Below are 24,121 nucleotides of genomic sequence, written 5' to 3' on the forward strand. Positions count from 1 at the left end.
ATTGGAGACGAAAGGCATAAACCCTGTGTGCGTCAGTGGCTGCCCAGGCCAGCGGCCGCCTCAGTGCAGGTGAGGTCTGTCCTCGGGGGGTGCTTGTGCAGCGCATGGAGTGGCGGGAGGTGTGGGGTGGCCAGCCTGGACAGCCGGTGTCTGTAATGGGCAGAGCACTGCCATTGCCACGCTACGGGTTTATTCCACATCACGGTGCTGTGAGCTACATGCTTTTACCACCCCCATTTAAAGGTGGGGAAACTGAGGCCCTGACAGATGGAGGAACTGTCCAAGAAAAGTGGGGGCTGCTGGAGAGTGGGGTGCTGGGGTTGCGGCCGAGCACTGGGCTCCCTTCTTTTATCCCCGAGGCTGTCCTGGCGTCAGGGATCCGGGGAAAAGGCCACCAACCAAACAGAGCCACAGAAGCACAGCAGTGAGTATGTGTGGCTGCTCTCCAAGAATTTAAACCATGGTTCGGTGGCCCCAGCCAGTGACAGTGTGGCACATTGGGGTGCTGTGAGCAGTCATGATCAGCTGTGAGGTGTGTTACAGATAATTTGTTACAATTAAAGTCAGGCTTCCCACCAGAATGGCTGTAATAAAAAGGTAGATGGTAACCAACGTTGATGAGGATGTGGAGAAACTGGAACCCTTGTGTGTTGTCAGTGGGGTGTAAAATGGCCCTGCTGCTTTGGAAAACAGCTTGGTGGTTCCTCAAAAAATAAATGAGTAGAATCAGGATCAACTCAAGAACATTGAACGCACATGTCCTCACAGAGTCTTGTACATGGATGTTCAGAGCACATTATTCACAATAGCCAAAAAGTGGGAGCAGCCCACATACCCGTCAGCTGATGATTGGATGAGCAGACTGTGGTGCATGCACATAGCTGATGACTGGATGAGCGGACGATGGTGCATGCACATAGCTGATGATTAGATGAGCGGACTGTGGTGCATGCACATAGCTGATGATTGGATGAGTGGACTGTGGTGCATACAGATAGCTGATGATTGGATGAGTGGACTGTGGTGCATGCACATAGCTGATGATTGGATGAGCAGACTGGTGCATGCACATAGCTGATTGGATGAGCAGACTGTGGTGCATGCACATAGCTGATGATTGGATGAGTGGACTGTGGTGCATACACATAGCTGATGATTGGATGAGTGGACTGTGGTGCATCCACATAGCTGATGATTGGATGAGCGGACTGTGGTGCATACACATGGCAGACTCATTAGGCCATAAAATGAATGAAGCTGGGATCGAGGCCACCACGTGCATGAACCTTGACAACAGACACAAAAAGCACATAGTGTATGATGCCAGTTACTTGAAATGTCCAGAACTGGCAAATTCAGGAAGACAGAAAGTAGACGAGTGGTTGCCAGGGGCTAGGAGGAAGGGGAATGGGCAGTGACTGCCCATGGGCATGGGGCATCCTTTTCAGATGATGGAAATGTTCTAAAATCGTACCACAGTGGTTACGCAATTCTGTAAATTTCCTAAAAACATCATTGAGTTGCATACTCGAAATGGGTGTATTTTATGGTATAGAAGCTATGGCTCAGTGACATTGCTTTTAAAAAACTGATGGCAAAGTAGAGTGCATGGGCTCATGTTGGCAGGTTCTTGACCATTTCGTGATCACAGCTGTGTGGTGAGCGTCTCTGGGGTGGCCACTGCGGACTGCCCCCAGCCCTCCCCTCTGCTCCTGATTGGTCAAGAGGGGGCATGTGGCCATGGACACACGAGGGGAGGGCAGCTGGGGCTTCCAGAAAAGATTACATCACTTGTACTTATTTCTTTAAGACTTATTTTTTATTTTTATTTTTTTGAGACAGGGTCTCTCTCTGTCACCCAGGCTGGAGTCCAGTGGCGCGACTGTGGCTCACTGCAACCTCCGCCTCTCAAATTCAAGCGATTCTCCTGCCTCAGCCTCTCGAATAGCTGAGATTACAGGCATGCACCACAACACCTGGTGCCTGGCTAATTTTTTTTATTAGTAGAGACAGGGTTTTGCCATGTTGGCCAGGCTGGTCTTGAACTCCTAACCTCAGGTGATCCGCCCGCCTGGGCCTCCCAAAGTGCTGGGATTACAGGCATGAGTCACCACAACCTGGCCAAGACTTACTTTTTTAAAAGCAGTTTTAGGTTCACAGCAAATCTGAGCGTAAGGCAGAGATTTTCTGCGTGCCCCCTGCCCCACACTTGCATCCTTGTTCCCCACCAGAGTGTCTGTGTCCTGCTGTGTGAGCCTGCACTGACCCGTCATCATCCCCCAGCCTGCAGTTTACTTTAGGGCCCCCTCGGTGTTGTGCCTGCTATGGGTTTCAGCAAACGCATAATGACAATGTATCCACCGTTTCAGTGTCACGCAGAGCAGCCTCCGGCCCTAACAGCCTCTGAGCTCTGCTGTCTGTTTACTTCCCTGCCCCCACTTACCTTTAAGGAGACACCAGAAGCAATGCCCATTCTCTGCCTGGGGACACCGCCGCCTCTACCATGTTCCACTGCCCTGCCACCCTGAGGAAAGCCAGCAGAGACCCTGGCAGATCCTGGGTTCTGGGAGCTGCTTGTGTGAGTCAGCGTGCACAGGGCATCTGCTGCCCACACCTCCACTTGGCCTGACCAACAGTCACTGTTCACTCTCTTCCTGCACCCTCATGAGTGCTCTTGAACAGGAGAAGTTCTGGGGCTGGAGCCACAGCTGCCCTTGTAATAATTGCAGGATCCCAGCACCTGGTTCAGGCTGCCCAGCCCTGGGGGAGCAGGGAGTAACAACAAGGTCTGTATCGAGAAGTACCTTCCAGTTACTGCAACACAGGGCGTTTCTGAAAACAACAGTTTCCCTGTGTGTTAGTCTGTTTTCACGTTGCCAATAAAGACATAGCCAAGACCCGGTATTTTATAAAGAAAAAGGTTTAATGGACTCACAGTTCCACGTGGCTGGGGAGGCCTCACAGTCATGGCGGAAGGTGAAAGGCATGTCTTACATGGCGGCAGGCAAGAGAGAATGGGAGCCAAGAGAAAGGAGTTTCCCTAGAAAACCATCAGATCTTGTGAGACTTACTCCCTACCCTGAGGACAGTATGGGGGAAACCAGTCTCACGATTTCATTATCTCCCACCAGGTCCCTCCCACAACATGTGGGAATTATGGGAGCTACAATTCCAGATGAGATTTGGGTGGGGACACAGCCAAACCGTATCATCCTGATCAGTTATGTCAGTGGGAGTGAGACAGGCAGAGAGTCCCCGTCCTCAACTCTGTGGGAAAATATTAGGCACCATGAGCCGAGCGACGGAGACAAATGCAGAAATGGGAAGGGCAGGCTGCTCCCCCAGTCCCGAGCTCCGACCCCCACACGGCCCTGTCGGCCTGCAGGGCCCAGGGAATCCAGTCAGCCGTGAATTGTAATTTTCCCATCCAGCGGCACAGGTCACCATCCACATTATGAAAGTGGTTTTGAGCTAAAATCCGTTCACCCAATGTGTTTGAGTGGCCTTTGGATTGGCTCTGACTTTACACTTAACACCACAGGGCAGGCAGGGACTGGGGGAAACGAGGGCCTTCCAATACTTGCCCAGGTCCTGCAGGGCAGGGCTGGCCACAGAGGGAGGCACCCCGTTCAATTTTGCATCCTGGGAACCAGCCCTGAGGGAGGGCCGGGAAGGACATGGCGGGTGCTATTTCGGACCAGAGGCGAGAGAGAAGGACTCTCCCAGGAAGAGCAGGCAGCGTCCACGCAGGGGAGGCCTCCATTCCAGGGGCGCGAGGTGGTTCCGGGGCTGTGGGTAAGGCAAAGTGGGGAGGGCCAGGCTGGTGGGCACGCGGCAGCTGCACCAACTACGCTCCTAGTCCCCAGTGGGAGCTTGGATTGAAACCTGGCGAGCGAGAGGGGGTGGGGTTGTCTGAGTTGCAGGCCCATGTGTGGAGAACAGGCGGGGGTGGAGGCGGCTGGTCCATGCGATGGACAGAGAGAGCCAGAGAAAGGAGCGAAGTGATTGATGCTGCATGGAGGTCACAGTGAGAACGCTGCGCTGAGACCTGTCAAAGGACAGACAATCGCAGCTGATAGGACGAATGGGGTCCAGCGCCCTCTACTGCTCTAGGATGACTCTGCACTTAACTAACCACATGCAGCTTCAAGTAGCTACGAGGAGGATGTTGAATGCTCCCAGTACAAAACAGGGATAAATGTTTAAGATGATGGGTAAGCGAATTACCCTGATATGATCACATACATGATATGGATCCAAACATCATGAGTATGTACAACTCGTCAATAAAAAAATAAAATGAAAAGGTGATGAGAAAAGAAGCCAGACGTCAAGGACCCCATATTGTTATAATTCCTTTCACGTGAAATGTGCAGAGTGAGATTTGGTTCGTGGTTCGTCAGCCTGGGGGTGGGGGTGGGGAGGCAGGAGGTGGAGTGAGAACTAGGAGAAGGTTAAGACCTACCAGCCCCCCACTCCCTCCCAACATGGCAGTGACTCTGCTGAGAAGTGGCCGGTGTCGTCACATGTGGGAGGCAGAATTCATGGGACAGTGTGGAGACTGGGAGCCAGGGCGGGAGGTAGTACCTATTAGTTCACTTAAATCTGGCGAGGCGTGGTGGCTCACACCTGTGTAATCCCAGCATTTTGGGAGGCCAAGGCAGGAGGATCGCTTGAGGCCAGGAGCTCAAGACCAGCCTGGGCAACATGGAGAAACCCCACCTCTACAAAAATTAATAAATTATCCGGGCCTGGCAGTGTGCACCTGTAGTCCCAGCTACTCTAGAGGCAAAGGCAGGAGGATTGCTTGAGCCCAGATATTCAAGGCTGCAATGAGCTGTGATCGTGTCACTCCACTCCAGCCTGGGTGACAGATTGAGACCTCCTCTCTAAAAAAATTCAAAATACAAAACTGGATCCTTCAAATCTATGTTCCAATCCTCCTGTGGAATGGTGTTACCTTGATTAATCTCTCTTCCCTGTAATTTTGGGATGTGCCCCTGTTTCACTGACTTCGTTCCGTACAGGGCCCTACATATCATTCCTTAGATCTTTGGAGCACTTGATGCCTGTCAAAGCATTTTCATGCACAGGGTTTTACAGGACACTACCCGTAGCCCTGGTAGGAGGCTGCAGGGACTTCCTGCAGATGTAGCTGTGCATTAAGGTGGAGGCTCTGAGAGATCGTGCTACTGCACTCCAGCCTGGGCAACAGAGCGAGAGTCCGTCAAAAACAAAAACAAAACCAAAAAAACATGGAGGCTCTGTGGCTTGGCTGTCCCAGCCTACAGCAGTGGTGGCAGGACTGGCAGGACCAGCTGGCTCCAGGTCGCTCCCACAGGCCTGGCTGCAGCCTTTGTCCTCAGGCATAGACACATCATTGGTGTGGCCTGGGATGTCCCCAGGAGACAGCGAGACAGGGAACTCCTGGAGGGTAGAGATGGAGGCCTGAGCTTGGAGCATCTCTGAGCAGAGTAAGAGGGACCCGAGGCAGATGGGATGGAGGGATATGGTCTGGGTGGGCAGAGTTCCTTTATTCCTCGTCTGCTGTTAGCCTTGAGAAGGGCAAGGGCTCCCAGCATCCAAACCGCTTGCCTCCCGGGGGTCCCTCCCCAGCCCCCATCCCTCACCCCGATGTCCTGCTACTGCCTGGGACCTGCCGCTGTGCTGGGAGGTGCCGAGATGCTCCCACCCCAGGCCCTGCCACGGGAGACAGACCACAACCTACACGGGCTGCCATCACTTGTCACAGCCCGCCTTCCCCACTGAGGGCCACTTCTAGCATGTATGGTGGAGTCTCGCTCATAGTGTAGGCTCTTAAAAATGCTTTGTAAATAAATGGATTAATAAAGCCTATTAAATACTTTGACCAGAGGCCGGGCACGGTGGCTCACCCCTGTAATCCCAGCATTTTGGGAGGCCAAGGTGGGTGGATCACAAGGTCAGGAGATCGAGACCAGCCTGGCTAACACGGTGAAACCCCGTCTCTACTAAAAATACAAACCCGTGATGGTGGGTGCCTGTAGTCCTAGCTACTCTGGAGGCTGAGGCAAGAGAATGGCATGAACCCGGGAGATGGAGCTTGCAGTGAGCTGAGATCCCGCCACAGCACTCCAGCCTGGGCCACAGAGCGAGACTCCGTCTCAAAAAAAAAAAAATACTTTGACCAGAGAGTTTCACTTTTGGAAACTTACCCCAGAGGAAGACCTAATTTACCAAAGGGCTCACAGCTTCATTTTCTAAAATAGCAAGAAACGTGTAAGCAATGTACACGTCTGCGGGCTTGCGAGGGTGCTGTGTCAATCGCAAAGCACAGAAATGTTTTACTGCTACCGAATGGTAACCATGTGGGCTTTGCAGGTGCTTGGAAAGTAGTTTTTTAAATGGTTAGAAGAAAAGCAGAATGCAGAGAAACACAGGTACAACGGTTTCGGCCATGCACAAGTGTCAAAATAAGGGTTTCAGCCAAGCAATGAATTAATAGATTCTCGGTGCTAAGAGGAAAAAGGGTATTTGGGTTTTTGTTTCCCATTTTTTTCCCAAAATATAAAGATGTCTGTTCAATAAATATGAAAAAGGAACTATGTGTGATTAAAGGAGCAGAGGTGCAGATGAAAGGCAGCTCTTCAGAGCCCAGCACTGTGAGTGTGATTTGCCCAGAGGGATGGAGGCTCCTGGGGAGCCCCAGGGCAGCTGTCTTCTCACAGGACGTTCCAGCCTGGGGGCGGCTATGGCCTGTGGGCCAGCCTTCTCATCTTATTGAGCTTGTATTCATTCACTGAGTAAACACTGACTTGGAGATCCAGAGGGCACAGTGCAGGTGGAGACCCTGCTTGGTGGAAAGACGCTGTGGTGAGGCAAATGGTGTCCCCAGAACACGTGTCCACCTGGGACTTGTGAATGTGACCTCATTTGGAAAAGGGATCTTTGCAGATATATTAGTTAAGGATACTGAGATGAGCTCATCCTGGCTTTTGGGCACACCCTCATCCAATGACAAGTGTCATCTAAGGAGAAGGAGAGGGAGGGGGCTGTGTGAGGACAGGGGCAGGGGCTGGAGCGAGATGCCTGCATGCCAGGGGTGCTGGGCACCTGCAGAGAGGCCCGGAACGGCTTTTTTCCTGCAGCCCTGCAGACACCTGGATGTCTGCAGAAGTGAGAGAGACTGCATCATGTGGATTAAGCCGGTCTGCCCCAAAGAGCTTGTGCCTGTGGCCAGGGTGAAAGTTGCTGTTCAAATGCTCGCAGGGAAAAGCCAGTGGGACCAGAAGCACTCAATTTAGCAAATCAAGTTACTGTTCTGCTCAAAACCCTCCGAGCCTCCCACGGCCCTAAGAAGCTAAACGCCATTCTCCACGGGGCCCTGCTGCCTCCCCGACCTCCCTCCCTGCCACACCCCTCCTGGACCCTGCCCCTCCTCCTGGGCACGCTGCACCCGTCCACCGGTTCCTCCATGCCTGCTGTTCCCCTGCCCGGAACTCTTCTGCACGCCCTCTGGTCCGGCTCCCGGTGCATCCTTGCCTTCCACCTCCCTGTTTCCCACAACCCCGCCCTGTGTACCTTTCCTTCCTGCTGCTCGTCACTGATTGGCCGGGTGCCACCTGTGAGTCTGTGGAGCTCTTTGGGGGCGGCAGGCAGGGTCAGCAGAGGCTGCGCACAGCGGGGTGCAGAGGGGCTGGAGCCACTGCCCGCAGACGGGCGGGACCGTCTTTCTGCTTGGTGTGACCTGGTCATTTCTCTCAGCGAAGTGGCGATCAGGACTGGATCCGTGGGGACGGGGTCAGGAAAGGTCTCTGAGGAGGGCATCCTGGGAGATGATCTGCATGCACGGCTGAAGGAGGAAATTTGCAGGGGGTGTGAAGGTCATGGCAAAGGTCAGAGCAGGGGCAGTGGAGGAGCAGGGGTGGTGGAGGAGCAGGGGTGGTGGAGAAGCAGGGCTGGCAGAAGAGCAGGGGCGGTGGAGAAGCAGGGGCAGCGGAGGAGCAGGGGCAGCAGAGGAGCAGGGGCAGCGGAGGAGCAAGGCTGGTGGAGGAGCAGAGCTGGTGGAGGCGCAGGGGCAGTGGAGAGGCAGGGGTGGTGGAGAAGCAGGGCCGGCGGAGGAGCAGGGCGGGTGGAGAAGCAGGGCTGGGGAGGAGCAGGGCAGCTTGCTGGAGCAGCAAGGGCTGCCGCACTTCCCAGGCTTGTGAGATACACTAGCCCCCAACAAGAAGGAAAATCACCACTGATTAAATAACGTTGAGAGGTGAGGAAACACTGTCATGGCTTGTTTATTTTGCATTCCTTGCAAGAGCTCTTTTTGACTCATTTTTTCCTTTTTATGGAGGCTCAGGAGAGAGGCCTGAGACCACAAGAGAAATGGCCGCCTCAGACCCTGGCCCCACCTTCTTCCCATTCTCAACCACCTTCGAAGACTCAGTCATCCATGTCTGCGTCTCTCCCCCGTACCGTCCGTCCTCTGTAACCCGTGGGTGGCTGACGCAGCCATCGTCCCTGTCCCCAGGGCAGCAGCCAGGCCACGGGTTGGTGCCCAGGCACGCACATCACTGCAGCATCAGGGCAGCGTCTCGCCTGGGTGGCTGCATCCCGGCTTTGGAGACGCCGGGTGGCGATCTTGTTACGATCTCGTTAGCCAGATGCAGCGTTCTCTTCATTTTTAAAGAGCAGTGGGAAGGCACGGGAGGGGTTCAAGCCTGCTTTGGTTCTTGTCTTCAGCTCACCGGGCGCCAGTGGGGAGCACTGGACAGAGACACGAGTAGGTGCAGGAGGAAGAGTTGGGGGCTCCTGACGTCTGGAGTGGGATCCAGGTGGCCGCAGGGCGATGGGAGACGAAGCGTTTCGGAGTCAAGGCTGGGAGGATTCGCTGATGTGAGGAGTGGGGTAAAGGAGCAGCCACACAGGCTCCGAGGTTGGGCCTGGGCTGCTGGGAACAGGGATGCCACCTGTTTGGAAGGACGCTGCAGGGAACGCAGAAGGGTCTGACATCCATGCACAGAGGGACCTGGGACGGGACGCTGTCACAACTCCAGGGTGGGAGACAGGAACTGAGTTAAACCCGGCCACCCTCCGTCACTGGGCCCGGCTGTGCCCTCTGCTGCTGAGCTTCCCCCCAGCAGCCAGAGTGGGGGTCCCCGGCAGAGGCCACCCCGTCACTCCTCTCTGAGCCTGTGGAGAGAGGGTCTTCAGGGGCTGCAGGGACCGACAGGCAGCCACAGAGGCAGGACTGGAGGAGCCCGGGAGGCCCCGGGTGAGTGGGGTCACTCGGGTGGGAGGCCAGCAGAGGGAAAGCAGCGGCCACGGCAGGCCAGGGCCGGGGAGTCTGGCGTGGATTCCGGGGATTTCCTGCCATGAGGAACTGACTTCACAGAATAATAATCATAATAGAAGTAATTTTCAGATCGGAAGTGGTTTTCCTTTTTTCCTCTTTGTGTTCTTGTTTCCAGCTCTATATTTCATCTTGTCTTTTGCCTTCTTTAGTCATGATTCATGGAATTCATGTGCTCCTTTATTTCTTGGAAAACAAAAGCAGTTGAAGTACACATTTTCTTCTGTTATGGAACAATTATGCCTTCAAAGTGGCATTGGTACCTGCCTTTTTTTTCTGTTACATTTGTTTTCTTCTTTTGTTATTTTTTTTTAAAGTCCTGGAGTCTTTGTACAGACCTTCTGCCCCTTACTCCCGTTTGCGGTGGGCGCTCTGTTGGGGTCTGCTGTTTTCCCATGTGGGGTGGGAGGGCCCTTCTTGACCGCAGTCCCTGTTTACCTGGGTACTGGTGTTTTGTGTCTTTGTTTTTAACTTTTAATTTGATGACTACACATGCACAAGAAATTGCAAATGCAGCATGCAGAAGGCCCCTGTGCCCTTGCCCAGCACCCCCACAGCCACTTTACTGGGGTACCAGGGACCTGACAGTGATGGGCCCACCAGCCTTGCTGAGTTTTGCCAGCTTTCCTCACACTCGTTTGTTGTTCCATGTGGTTTTATGGAATTTTGCCACCTGTGGCGGCTGCCACCCTGATGTCATCGTGTGACTCTCCCTCAGGCTGTCCCCAGTCGCCACCCAGGCTCCTCCCCCTGCCCCACCCCTAACCCCGGCAACCACGAAGCTGTTCTGCAGCTCTGTGATTTTTTCATTTTGAGAATTTTGTATAAATGGAATTGTGCGGCATGGGACCTTTAGAGAGTAACTTTTAAAATTCAGCCTGATGCCCTCGAGCCCCTCCAAGCTGTGAGTGTGGCAGTGCAGTCACGCTTTGCAGAATGATGGGGATACATCCTGAGGACCGCACCGTTAGGTCGGTGAGTCAGCCAGTGCGTGGGGAGTGAACGTGAAGCCCTGGGACGTGACTGTGCACTGCTGCAGACTTTATAGACATTGCACACTTAGGCTAAACTCAATTTATCGTTAAAAATTTTCTTTCTTCAGTAAGCTCACCTTAGCTTACTCTAAGTCTTTTACTTCATATACTTTTTGATATTTTTTAACTTTCTGACTCTTTTATAATAACATTTACCTTAAAATACATGTTACAGCTCTATTTTCTTTCTTCATATCCTTATTCTGTAAGCTTTATTCTATTACTTTTTTTTTAACTTTTAAAACTTTTAAAAAGATACTAAGGCACAAATGCACACAGTAGCCTAGGTCTACATACAGTCAGGATCATCCATGTCTGATATGGTATAACTGTGTCCCCACCCAAGTCTCATCTTGAATTGTAGCTCCCATAATCCCCATGTGTCGTGGGAGGGACCTGGTGGGAGGTCGTTGAATCATGGGGGAGGGGGTCTTTCCTGTGCTGTTCTTGTCACAGTGAATCAGTCTCATGAGATCTGGTGGTTTTATAAAGGGAAGTTCCCCTGCCTACGCTCTTTTGCCTGCCACCGTGTAAGACGTGACTTGCTTCCCCTTCGCTCTCCACCGTGATTGTGAGGCCTCCCCAGCCATGTGGAACTGTGAGTCCATTAAACCTCTTTCCTGTATGAATTACCCACTCTCGGGTACATCTTTATTAGCAGCATGAGGACAGACTAATACGATGTCACTGTCTTCCACCTCCACCTCTTGTCCCACTGGAAGGTCTTCAGGAGCAATAGCACACATGGAACTGTTCTCTCCGGTGATAATGATGCCTTCTTCTGGACACCTCCTGAAGGACTTACCTGAGGCTGTTTTACAGGTATCTATTTTTTTTTTTATAAGTAGGAGGAGTACAATCCAAAATTATGATAAAAAGTATAGTGTACTAAAGATATAATCCAGAAATATCGTCATTTATTTTCATCATCACTATTATGTACTGTACATAATTGCATGTGCTAGACTTGCATATGACTGGCACACAGTAGGTTTGCTTACACCAGCTTCGTCACAGACACGCTATGACATATGATGGCTACAGTGTCACTAGGGGATAGGATTTTTTCAGCTTCATTATAGTCTTATGGGACCACTGCAGCATATTTGGTCTGTTGTTGACTGAAGCATTGTATGCCAGTTTTTTCTGTTTATTGCTGAGCTCACATTACCAGTGTACCACAGTTTGTTTAACCATTCACCCATTGAAGGAAATTGACATTGTTTCCAGATTTTGGCAATTATGAATAAAGCCACTGTGAACATTGGTATACAAGTTTTTGTGTAGACAGAAAGCTTCATTCCTCTGGTGTAAACACCCAGAAGTGTAACTGCTGGATCATAGGGTAAGTGTATGTTTAATTTTTTATCAGAGACTCCAAAATGTTTCCCAGAGTGGGGTACCACCTTACATTCCCGCCAATGATGTGTGAAGGACATAATCTCTCAGCATCCTCATAAGGCTTTGATGTGGTCTCTATTTTTAATTTTAGTTGCTCTGAAAGATGTATAGTGATACTACATTTTGGTCTTAATCTTCATTTCTCTAGTGACTGGTGATGTTAACATGTTTTCATGTGCTAATCTGTATATCCTCTTTGTGAAATATCTGTTCATGTCTTTTGCACTGGATTGAGCTTATCACTGTTGAGATTTGAGACTTTCTTTATGTATTTCAGATTTTGTCCTCTGCCAGGCGATCTCCCACCCTGTAGCTTGCCTTTTCATTCCCTCACTAGGGCTTTTCACAGAGCAAAAAGTTAAATTTTCATGAGGGCCAATTTTACGTATATTTTTAAATTGATAATACTTTACGAGTCAAGTCTAAGAATTCTTCACCTAACCCTAGATCCCAAAGACGTCCGTCTCTGTTGTTTTCTACAAGTTTAGTAGTTTTACACTTAACATTTAAGTCTGTGGTCCATTGTGAGTTAATTTTTGTACATAAAGGGAGTCTTAGGTCGCAGTTCATTTCTTTTGCCAATGGATGTTCGCTCACTCCAGCACCATTGATTTGTAGAAAGACTGTCCCTTCACCATTGAATTGCTTTTGCTTCTTCGTCAAACATCAGTTGGAAGTAATTGTATGGATCTGCTTCTCGGTTCTTTATTCTGTTCTCTCTTCTCTCTGTTTCTCTACAGTCTTGATTACCATAATGGTGCAGTAAAAGTTAAAATCAGGTAGAGTGATTCCTCCCACATTTTTCTTCTTTTTCAAAATTTGTTTAAGCTAGTCTAGTTTATTTTCCTTTCCATATAAAATATAAGATATGCTTATTCACATCTGCACAGATTTCTGCTAGGATTTTAATAGGAACTACACCAAGACTATAGATGAATTTAGGGAGAATTGGGTTTTCCAATTCGTGAACATGATATTTCTCTCCATTTATTTAGATCTTATTTTACTTATCTCATTAACATTTTGTAGTTTTCAACATGCAGATCCTGCACATGGCATGTTTTTTTATACATAGGCAATTTTTTGAGTTATTGTAAATACACTGCGTTGTATTTTTAATTTCAGTTTCTATGGGCTCATTGCTATTATACAGAAATACAATAATTTTTATGTGTGTTGTTCTTGTATCCTGCAGCCTTGATGAACGCGCATTAGTTCTAAGAATTTTAAAATAATTGAGGAGGAGATAATGTCTATGTTATACCATCATGTCATCTGCAAATAGGAAAAGCTTTCCTTTATTTTTTTTCCAATCTCTATGCCATTTGTTTTCTTTTCTTGACTTACTACTCTAGTTAGGATTTTTGGTCCTACATTGAATAGGAGTGGTAATAGTAGACATCTCCAACTTCTTCATGATATTCAGGATCTGAGTCTTTTATCATTAAGTGTTATGTTAGCTGTGATTTCTTTGTTTTGGTAAATGTTCTTTATCAAGTTGGGGAAGTTCCTCTCTCTACCTGTTTGCTGAGAGTTTTTTTTACATCATAAATGAGTGGGTTGACTTTTGTTAAGTACATTTTCTACATTATCAATTGATATGATAATGTGAGTTTCTCTCCTTTACCTGTTTACCTGTTGATGGTGTATTCCATTATTTTCCATGAACCCTACTTTGCATTCCTGCAATAAAACCCACTCGATTGTGGGGTATGATTCTTTTTTTTAATGTGATGTTTGATTGAATTTGCTAGTGTTTTGCCGGGATGTGTGTATCTAAGTTCATGAAGGATATTCATATTTTTCATTTTTGTGCTTTCTTTTTCAGGGTTTTATTAAGGTAATACCAGTCACATAAAATGAAAAAGGATATGCTTTTTTCTCTTTTATTTTCTGGAAGAGATTGTGTATGATTGGTGCTAATTCCTCTTTGAATGTTTGATAGAATTCTCCACTGATACCACCTGGGCATGGAGACTTTTAAAGAAGCTTTTAAATTAAAGATTGAATGCATTTTGTATTGGATGAGCTGTAGTTTTCAAGTAATTGATCCATGTCATCCAAGTTGTGAAATGTATGTGTGCAGTAATGTTTGCAATATTTGCTCCTTTTAATGGCTGCAGGGTCCGTAGTAATATCACCTGCTTCATTTCCAGCACTGGTAATTTGTGTCTTCTCTCTTTTTCCTTTGTCTGTCTTGCTAGAGGTTTATTAATTTTATTGATATTTTCATAGAAACAAGTTTTTATTTTCTTGATTTCCTCTTATTTTTCTGTTTCCGGTTTCATTGATTTCTGCTTTTTAATTTTCTTTTTCTTTTTTTTCTTGCTTTGTGTTTATTGTATCCCTTTTCCTAGCTTATTTGTGTAGGAATTTAGATTATTTTGGCACTTAAATTATTGATTTGGGACTCCTCCTCTTTTCTAATATAAGCATTTAATACGCACCCCACGAATTTTGATATGTGTGTTTTTGTTTCTATTTTGTCTGTATTATTTACTTTTCTTCTAGGATATTTCTTGAACCCATGTGTTCTTTATAAATCTGTTGTTTAATTTTCAAGTGCTTTGAGATACTCCTGTTATCTTTTTGTTGTTGATTTCTTCTTTGGTTACCTTATGGTCAGGAAACGTATTTTGTATGGTTTCAGTTAGTTTTTTTATGAACCAGGATATGGTCTATTTTGGGGAACTTTTCATAGGTATAAAATGTATAGTATGCAATTTGAAGTGCAACAGTCTAGAATATTAGATACTTTTGTTTGATAGTGCTCAGGTTTTATGCATCTTTGCTGATTTTGTGTCTAGCAGTTGTATGAATTGCTGAGAGAAGGGTATTGAAGTCTAGTTTTATTCGTGGATTCGTCTATTTCTACTTTCAGGTTTCGTGTTATGTATTGTGAAGCTGTGTTGTTCAGTGGCTATGTGTTTTGGATTGCTGTGTCTTCTCACGTATTGACCCTTTCATCATGATGTATATAATGGCCTCTTTTGTCCTTGGTAATTTTCTTTGCTCTGACTCCTACTTTATCTGATAATGTATATAGCTGCTCATACTTCTCTTCTTTTAAGCCAACATCTGTCTCCATCCTTTACTTCTAATTTACCAGACTTTGATGTTCTTGAGCCCTGGCAATGCCAGTTGCTCCTTGGTTTGCAGCCTCGTGGTAATCATTGTCCTTTCTACTTCGCAAAGGTGTGGCATCTGTACCCAACCATCTTACCCACTGGCACACTGCACACCTGTGACGGGGCTGGGGATTCTTAGGGTGCTTACGGCTCCAGGATAACACCTGGGGTGGAAGCCCACTTCACTCTCCCTCACAGTCTGCCTCATCAATTTTAAACCAAGTGTCCTTTGAATCATAGCTGTCATATCATGTTGGTACAGGGGCTGGGATGAGCCCAAGGACCAAGGCACTGTGGCGTAAGAAAGTCACCCTGATGGACGACAGTGGTAATGGCAATGCCCAGCCTCTGATTTTTCCCAGGTGGCACCGCCTCTATTCCCTGAGAAGTCATTGTCCTGTCTAGAGGACCACATGGTCACTGTCCGAGAAAGACATCCGTGTGTGGGAGAAAGACCTGTCTCTGCGTACCTGTCATGGAAGGCGGAGGTTGGGCATGGTCTGTGAGTGCTCCTCTCTGTCCTGGGGTCCCTGATGCCTTGGCCTGCAGCTCACTGCCTGCCTTGAGCCCCTCTGAGCCTGGGTGGTGGCATTGAGGGCTCCCAGGCTGCCCAGCCATAGTCAGCAGAAAGGCAGACCGTGGGGTTGGTCAGCTGAGGTGCCTAGTTAACTTTCAGCAGAGAATCCAAGTCACCCAAAGACAACTGTCCACTCCAGAGCAGAAGTGAGTATAAAGACAAAGGGACGCCCAGGACACTTAGCAGCAAGGTAGGAAAAGCTCATTTAGGGGCAACTGCTTATAATTGAAGGGAAAATGGAAGGAAGGGAGGAAGGAAGGAAAGAAGCAAGGAAGGAAGGAAAGAAGGAAGGGAGGGAGGGAAGAAGAGAAGGAAGGAAAGAAGGAAGGAGGGAGGGAAGGAAAGTGGGAGGAAAGGAGGGAGGGAGGGGAAGAGGAAAGGAAAGATGGAAGGAAGGACAGAAAAATGGAGGACAGGAGAAAAGGAAGGAGAGAGGGAAAGAGAGAAGGAAGAGGGTGAGGAGGATGGACCTGAGCAAAGAGCCAGCAGTGCCCCATCCGCACCCTGCCCCCAGATGTGGCTGAGCCTGGTTTCGTGAGGGCTCACCCAGAGGGAGCTAGAGCTCCATCCATAGAACCTCACTAATGTCAGACCCGGCCTCATCCTGGGTCTCCCTGGCCTGGCCTTACAAGGGGATTGTAAAATGCACCAATCAGTGCTCTGTAGTAGCAAGAGGTTTGTAAAATGCACCAATCAGTGCTCTGTAAAAATGCACCAATCAGTGCTCTGTAGCTAGCAAGAGGTTTGTAAAATGGATCAATCAGTGCTCTGTAAAATGGACTAATCAGTGCTCTGTAAAATGGAACAATCAGCAGGGATCCTAAAAGTAACCAATCATGGGGAGGATTGAAAAAAGGGCACTCTGATAGGACAGAAATGGAACATGGGTGGGGACAAATAAGGGAATAAAAGCTGGCCACCCCAGCCAGTAGCTGCAACCTGCTTGGGTTCCTTTCCACACTGTAGAAGCTTTGTTCTTTCCTTCTTCAGTCTTTGGGTCAGTGCCACCTTTAAGAGCTGTAACACTCACCACAAAGGTCCACGGCTTTGTTCTTGAAGTCAGTGAGACCATGAACCTACTGGAAGGAACCAGCTCTGGACACAGCAGGGTTGGGCCCGATAAGGTGCAGCTCACTCGCCTGCCTACATGGCTCGTGCCCCCGTCCCTGCAGGCTGCGACCTGCCCTAAAGTTTCCTTAGGTTCAAGCCATCATATTGATTTGCAAATAATATCGGTTGATTGACAAACGGTCACACAGTCCTGTGGGACAGTGGCTCGGGCTCTTGGTTGCTCTGTCCACAGAACCCTGTGGCTGTGTGGAAGATGCTGCTTCCTGGACTATCATCTCTAGGCATCCAGCCTTCCCCAGGATACCTGAGGAGAGACAAGAGAAACCTGCCCACCTGGGGAGACTCAGAGGGGTTGCCTGAGGATTAAAGGGGGCAGCCAATGACCAGGCACCTCAGATGACCCCACGCCTCTGCCTTCTAGGAACTGTGTTCATCTACATCTGCCAGGCTTTCTTTCAATAACAGTTGTGGCTGGGGCTGATTCTGCAGAAAAACCAAGAATCAAAACCACAGCGCCTCCATCGCCGTCATGCAAAAGGCCTGGGAGCCCTTCCCTTAAAGGCCGCGGCCCTTCCTTTACCTTCCGAGTTGCTTCCTTCCAGGAACTGTGTGGAGCAGTTGGGTGTTGGGCTCTAGGGAAGTTAAGGAGACGGAGACACAGCTCCTTTTGGCAAGTGGGGATGCTATTTAAGGACTCCCGTTCTCAATTTTTAGCTTAGGAGAAAACACTTTAAAAATAGTCTGCGGCTCCAGCCCCAAACTGGCTGTCTGGCAGCTGAAGCCTTTTGATTTTCTCCCCCTCGGATGCTCCTGTCCCTGGGGCCTCAGCCTCCAGGATCTGCCCCAGGACGGGGCTGAGCGGGCACTGTGCCCAGTCCCCATGGCAAGGGGACCTTATCCACGTGTCAGTCTGGGCTGCTGTACAAACTGCTGCTGATGGGATGTCTCAAAGGACATTCCGTTTTCAGCTCTGCAGGATGGCAGTCCCAGGTCAGGGTGCTGAGGGGTTCTGTTCCTGGGGAGGGACCTCTCCCCACCTTCCCGCTGAACCCTCACATGGGGTTGGAGAGAGAGGAAGCAGTGTTCTGCTGTCCTAGTCCCATCATGGGGCCCCACCCTGTGACCCCACTTAACCCTGACCACCTCCCAAAGGCCCCACCTCCAAATTCCATTATGCTGGGACCAGGGCTTCAACATATGAATGAGGGGCAGCACCCTGGGAGCAGGGTGAGGGGGCCCCCAATCTCACAGGTGCTGGGGCACACACAGTACTGCACCTTAATTTCAGGCCTTGGACCGTGGCTATCCTGATGGGGAAGGACTGGCGTAGGCGGGGGCACTGGCCTCTTTGCCTCCCTGTGGCAGAGCTGGGCAGCCCCACCCCTCCTTCTGTAGGGGCCCTGTCTCCCCTCACATTCTCTCCAAATGGCAGGAGAGCTCAGAGTTCATGGAAGATGTGTTCAGGGAGGGGTGAAGTGTGGAGAGAGGCTGCAGGTGGAGAAGCCCTTTGGAAAACGAGGTATTCTCAGGGATGGTTTTGTTTGTGTGTCAGGTTTTCTGAGAGTGTGACCCTCTTAGGATGGGGCCTCACAGTTTCACAGGAATTACTTGGATTACTGTAGGAAGAATGCTAAAATCACCCATAAGCCCACTCCCAGTGGCGGGCACTGCAGGTGTTTCAGTGAATGTTTCTGTATGAGCCTTAAGACTACATTTGGTTATTCCTTCACTCACCCCATACCGCATGCCCACTGTGTGTCAGGAATCATCCTGGGAGCTGTAAGTGCAGCAGAGAACAAAGCCGTGAGGACACCCCTGCCCTCAAGGAGCCGGCATTCTAGAAGGAGACAGAAGTAGGCTAGTTGAGTAATTCAAGGAGCCATGAAGGTCAGGGAGGGGCAGAGAGTGAGGAGGGAGGGGTGATTTTAAGCAGGGGTGGGACGCCCCACTGCCAAGGGGGCATGAAACAAACCAGGAGAAACAAACCATCAAGAGAGAACAGCCCAAAGAGGGGCAGGGCTGCTGGTGTTGGCGGCTCCAGAGCTGCATGCCATCTCTGCCACCGAAGGTCCATATGGTGGCCGGAGCAGGGACTGGAGTCCTGGGCTGGCTTCCTCTTTAGCAGTGAGTGTCAGTCTGTCCCACCTCGGCCCCTCTGCTGCCTCCCAAGATGGTGCTCAGACCCAGAGAGAGAAGTGCCACATCCCATCCCTGCTGTCTTCAGCTCTTGTCAGGAGTCTGCCCTTCATGGGATGGAAGCAGCCAGTCACTGTGTCCCTGCCATCAGCCTCCCACCTGACGTGAGTGGGGATGGGAAGACGGATGCTGGATGAGCAGGAGGAGGGTGAACTCCATCAGAGGCAGCTGAACCCAGACCTGGAGGAGACCCTGCCACATGGGCCACCCCTTCCTGAACTGGCTGTGTCATTGGCAAACCCTCAGCATGGAGAGTGAGGACACAGGGGTGGGAGCTGACGTGGGTAACCGGTCATCATGCGTGGTCCCAATGCTGGATTTCCATCTTTGTTCTGTGAGGGTGAGGCACCAACTCCACCCCTACCCACACCTGAGAATAAAGTGGAGGAGAGAGAACTTGTGAATGGTGGAGAGCTGTTCTCCAGAGCTGGGGGCTTTCTTAGGGTCTGTGGATGAGGCTGCCACTGTAGGAGGGGAGGGAACTAAGGTATGAGTTTGTGTTCATGGGTGGGAAAGTGATTTTGCCAAGTCAGATTTTCCTTGGCCTCTGTGTCAGGGTCTGTCCTGGGGAGATGGGATTGGGTTAGCACAGGGGTGGAGGGGCTCAAGAGGAAGTCTCCGCTGGTACTGAGTGCCAGGCCCGGCATGTGGGGGCACCTGGGGAGGCCTCAGGTTCAAGGCTCCTGCAAGGGTAGGCTTCCTGAGAGCAAGGGCGATGGGGCACGTGTATGTCCTGTGTCCAGTCCTCCTTGGTGAGGGCCCCCCTGGCCTGTTGCAGCCTGGGGCTGTGTGACCTCAGTGGAGAATACCCAATGGTGGGTTTTCCTGGCAACATGGCAGGAGCTGGCCATGTGCCAGAGCACTCATGGTCCGTCTGTGGCACCCTCCTTGATGCGGAGGGTCCCTCAGGCCCCAGAGCAGGTCCAAGGAGAGCGGAGACCCCATAATTCAGGCCCAGGCAGCAGAGACAGAGGCCCTTCCCCTGAGGACCAGGAGCAGGCCCACCTGGACAGCCCAGGCCTCCTCTCCCTACCTGGAGTCCAGGGCTGCTGGGCTGCAGCTCCACCATGACTGGCCCTGTGGCTCCCATTCCTGCACTGCAGCCCAGGGCTGGGGGTGCTGCTCCTCTCCTGAAACCTTCTCAGGGCTCACATCTCACTGGTACCCGCCATAGCTGCCATCTTCCCCAAGGGGCTCTTGTTGTGGGAATCAGGAGGATGAGAGAGACCTTGGGGTAAAGCAGGAGGATCTTTATTGAGTGCATTCAGACCCAGCAGACTTAACATCTGGAAAACTGGGCCTAGAACAAAGACAGCACTTGACTTTTATATACACTTCAAAAAGGGGGTGGGCTAGCTTGAAGCAGGCTTACAGTTACAGTGGTATGGAAGCAAGGATACAGCGGCAAAACAATTAGTCAAATTGTGACAGGTTCATAACTCAGGATTATACATGACTGTTGCTCTGCAACCCAGATGTCCATTATCTAGGTTTTTCTCTTGTGCCTAGCATGGCTTAGTCCATGATCTTCACTGTGGTGTCCAGGTGGCTGTATCTCAGGCCTGCCCAGACAGTTTATGATCTTCACGCCACTGCTTAGATAAAACAGAATGCTTGAAGTTACTAGTTACAGAGAACAGGAATCTATAAACTCATACTGTAAGAGACAGGAAAATTTGTTTTTCTTCTCCCTGTGTTGAGGGAGTGCTGAGAGAGTCTTCAGAGCACATTCCTTTTTGTCCTAGCTTCTTAGTGTTTATCAAGACACTTCCTGGGTGTGGGCCTTGCCTGCCACTGCCTTTGGGATGAGTCAGCCTAATCCAGGGAAGCCTATTTCTTTCTCTTTTTAATTTTATTTTTCTTTATTTGTTTAATTTCCCACCTCACTCTGGCTGCCTGGACCCTTCCCTTCCTTGGTGCTCAGCATCAGCCCCTCCCTGGCCTAACCTGAGACCCCACCCCCAGCACAACTTCCTGCCTGGATGTGCTCAGGGCCTCACTCTGGCCGGGGACTGTGACAGGTGTGTGTGTCTCTCTGGGTGTGAGCACACCGGAGCGAGTGTTATGTCCACAGTGTTTCATGTCTGCCCTGTAATGCCAGAGACTGGGACAGTGCCAGCACCCTGTGGCTCCTGGTCCAGCCATGCTGGGGTCCAGCATCAAGTCTGAGTCTGACCCCAGGGGTTGAGCCCTAATGGCCAAAGGGATGGTGCAAAGAGGTGGAGCCACCAAGAGCTGGTGAGGCCGTGAGGGCTGCTCCTCCTGAGGGGTTCGAGGCCCTCGTGAAGGAGGCTCACACAGCGCCTGTCCCGCACCTGCCCCTCACCTTCCACCCCAGAGGTCGCAGCACAAGGCGCCATCCTGGGAGCAGACAGCGGCCCTTGCAGACACCAAACCTGCTGGCGCCTGGACCCTGGACTTCTCAGCTTCTGGAACAGGGAGGAAATAAATGTTTGCTCTTTATCACTTGTGCAGCGTTGGTATTTTGTTACCCACCTATGCAGATGAGGACGTGGTCTTTGCTGGATCTTGAGATGTCGGGGAACTGAGCGCGGCCTGTGATGGGCATTTGGGCTCCTCCTGCAGGTTTCAGTGTGGTGCGTCTCTGTGTCTCTGTGTGTGTCTGGCTGTGTCTGTGTGTGTGTGCATCTTTGTGGGTGTGTATCTGTATGTGCGTGTCTCTGTGTGTGTTTGTCAGTGTGTGTATCTGCATGTCTGTGTATGTGTGTATGTGTGTGTTCTGTGTGTGTATGTGTCTCTCTGTGTGTGTCTGTATATTTGTGTGTGTCTGTGTGTGTGTGTGTTCTGTGTGTGTGTATGTTTGTGTGTGTATCTTTGTGTGTGTCTGTATATGTGTGTCTGTGTATGTGTGTTCTGTGTGTGTATGTTTGTGTGTGTATCTCTGTGTGTATCTGTATATTTGTGTGTGTCTGAGTATGTATGTGTGTGTTCTGTGTGTGCGTATATTTGTGTATCTCTGTGTATCTCTGTGTGTCTGTATATTTGTGTGTGTCTGTGTGTGTCTGTGGATGTGTGTGTTCTGTGTGTGTGTATGTTTGCGTATCTCTGTGTGTCTCTGTGTGTGTCTGTATATTTGTGTGTGTCTCTGTATGTATGTGTGTGTTTGTGTGTGTATGTTTGTGTGAGTATCTCTGTGTGTCTCTGTGCCTGTATATTTGTGTGTGTCTGTGTTTGTATGTGTGTTGTGTGTGTGTATGTTTGTGTATCTCTGTGTCTGTGTGTATCGGTGTATTTGTGTGTGTCTGAGTATGTGTGTGTTCTGTGTGTGTGTATGTGTATCTCTGTGTGTATCAGTATATTTGTGTGTGTCTGTGTATGTGTGTGTGTGTTCTGTATGTGTATGTTTGTGTATCTCTGTGTGTCTGTGTGTCTATGTATTTATGTGTGTCTGTGTATGTATGTGTGTGTTCTGTGTGTGTGTATGTTTGAGTATCTCTGTGTGTGTCTGTATATTTGTGTGTGTCTGTGTATCTATGTGTGTGTTCTGTGTGTATGTTTGTGTATCTCTGTGTGTCTCTGTGTGTGTCTATATTTGTGTGTGTCTGAGTATGTATGTGTGTATTCTGTGTGTGTATGTTTGTGTATCTCTGTGTGTCTCTCTGTGTGTGTCTGTATATTTGTGTGTGTATGTGTATGTATGTGTTCTGTGTGTGTGTATGTTTGTGTATCTCTGTCTCTGTGTGTGTGTCTGTATATTTGTGTGTGTCTGTGTGTGTTGCCTGTGAACTCCGTTTCACCTGCTGGTCTGGGGAAGTGAAGGTTTCTCAGATCTTGCCAAGCCCAGAGTTTTGTGCTGTCCTGAGCTAAGTCCACGTCCGCCTCAGTTCCTGGATAACGTTGGTGTCACTGAGAGAAGACAAATGCCCTCCTTGCTTTAGGCAGGCGGGGGGGATCCCTCGTCCACCTTCAGGCCCCTGCCCACCCTTGTTCCACCTGTGGGAAAGGGGAGCTGCTGAGCAAACTGACCGGGGACTGGGAGAAGCTGAAGAGGCCACACATGTGGATGACAGCAGGACGCTCTCGGCCACGTCCTCCTGCACACCGAGGTGATGCCCCTTTCTGGCATCTGCACACATGTGCACAGACACTGGCCTTTGCTTCAGGTGCTGGAACATGCAGCCTGCCAGATGGGGTGGGATCCCAAACTGCATCCGGTTGAGCTCGGGAACTCTGCAGTGTTGACAGATCAAACGTGGTTGAATACTACAATTTTCCGGTTCAGCCTGTAGGGTTACAGCAGTGGGAGGCAGAAGGCCTGCACAGATGTGAGCCCGACGCATACGTGCAGGAAAGGACCCTGCCCCTTGGGCCGTGTGGCCCAGAGCTCCCCGCAGTATTGAGATGTCTGTGGTGGTGGCAGACAGCCCCAGGGGGAGAATCCCGCAGAGGCGTCCGAGGTGCAGAGCAAGGCCACGCCACCCACCCAGCGTGTGTGCTGAGCCCCTTAGAAAGGAAGCTCTTGGCCAAGGTTCACCACGTGACCACAAGGCCAGCCCACCCATCGTGGCAGAGTCCTGTAGGACCCGTCATGTCCTCAGGTTGCATGGGCCGAGCAACAGGCCCTCACAAGCTGGAAGTGGTGCCTCTAGGCCAGCGTCCTCGGAGGAAAACAGTAAGCTAAGCACCAGTGGCCTCACCCCCAGTCAGCTACGACTCCCACCTGGTTCACTCCCCACGGAGGGCAGTCTTGGCGCAAGGTACAGCCCCACAGAGCGCAGTCTCTTTCAACCAGCTGGCAGAGGAGGAAGAAGGCTGGGCGTGGTTCAGGGATGGGTCAGCTTAATAACTGGATGCAAGCCAAACGTGGGCTGGTGGTTATCCTACAGCTCCACTCAGCAGCGGCCCCGAGTGGCAGAGGTGGGGGAAATCCTGCCGGTGCCAGAGCTTTGGGTAGGGCACCCGCCACTTGCTTTCCACAGAAGGAAAGGAGCTGGAGGAGAGTACACACGTGGACTCGGGCAGCTGGGAACGGCTCGGCTGGCTGCACCGAGGCTTGGAAAGACCTGGGAATTGGAAGATCAGGGACAAGGAGTTCTGGGGATGAGGCAGCACATGGACCGATGGAGTGATCTGAATGTGAAGCTCTATGGATGGACATTGACACCCAGGTAGACAGGATGACTTGGCCAGTTGACCACCACTAGCCTGTGTCACCTGTGTCCTCAGTGTGACACAATGGGCTCCTGGGCGGAGAGGTGGTGGTGGCAGGGATAGGGGTATGCGTGGCCCCAGCATTGTGGGCCGCAACTCACGGAGGCTGATCCACCTACTGCCAGATGTCCAGCCTACGAGCAGCAGACACCAATGCTGAGCCCCCACGTGGCACCATCTCTGGGAAAGGCTGGCCAGCCGCTCAGTGGCAAGTTAATTG

General features: G+C 50.4%; 1 protein-coding gene across 1 annotated transcript in view; it reads left to right on the forward strand.

Annotated features, from left to right (window-relative positions):
* The window catches only part of NDUFA10 (NADH:ubiquinone oxidoreductase subunit A10), a 98,169-nt gene extending 86,538 nt beyond the window's left edge, over window positions 1–11,631 (forward strand). The window contains exon 10 of the mRNA XM_058436759.1: window positions 11,015–11,631. Within this exon, the coding sequence (XP_058292742.1) occupies window positions 11,015–11,095 (81 nt within the window). The 3' untranslated portion in view covers window positions 11,096–11,631. The remainder of the gene's footprint in view (window positions 1–11,014) is intronic.
* Window positions 11,632–24,121: the final 12,490 nt, after the last annotated feature.

This window comes from Hylobates moloch, unplaced genomic scaffold (assembly GCF_009828535.3).
Source record: "Hylobates moloch isolate HMO894 unplaced genomic scaffold, HMol_V3 SCAFFOLD_1, whole genome shotgun sequence".
NCBI classification, from domain to species: domain Eukaryota; kingdom Metazoa; phylum Chordata; class Mammalia; order Primates; family Hylobatidae; genus Hylobates; species Hylobates moloch.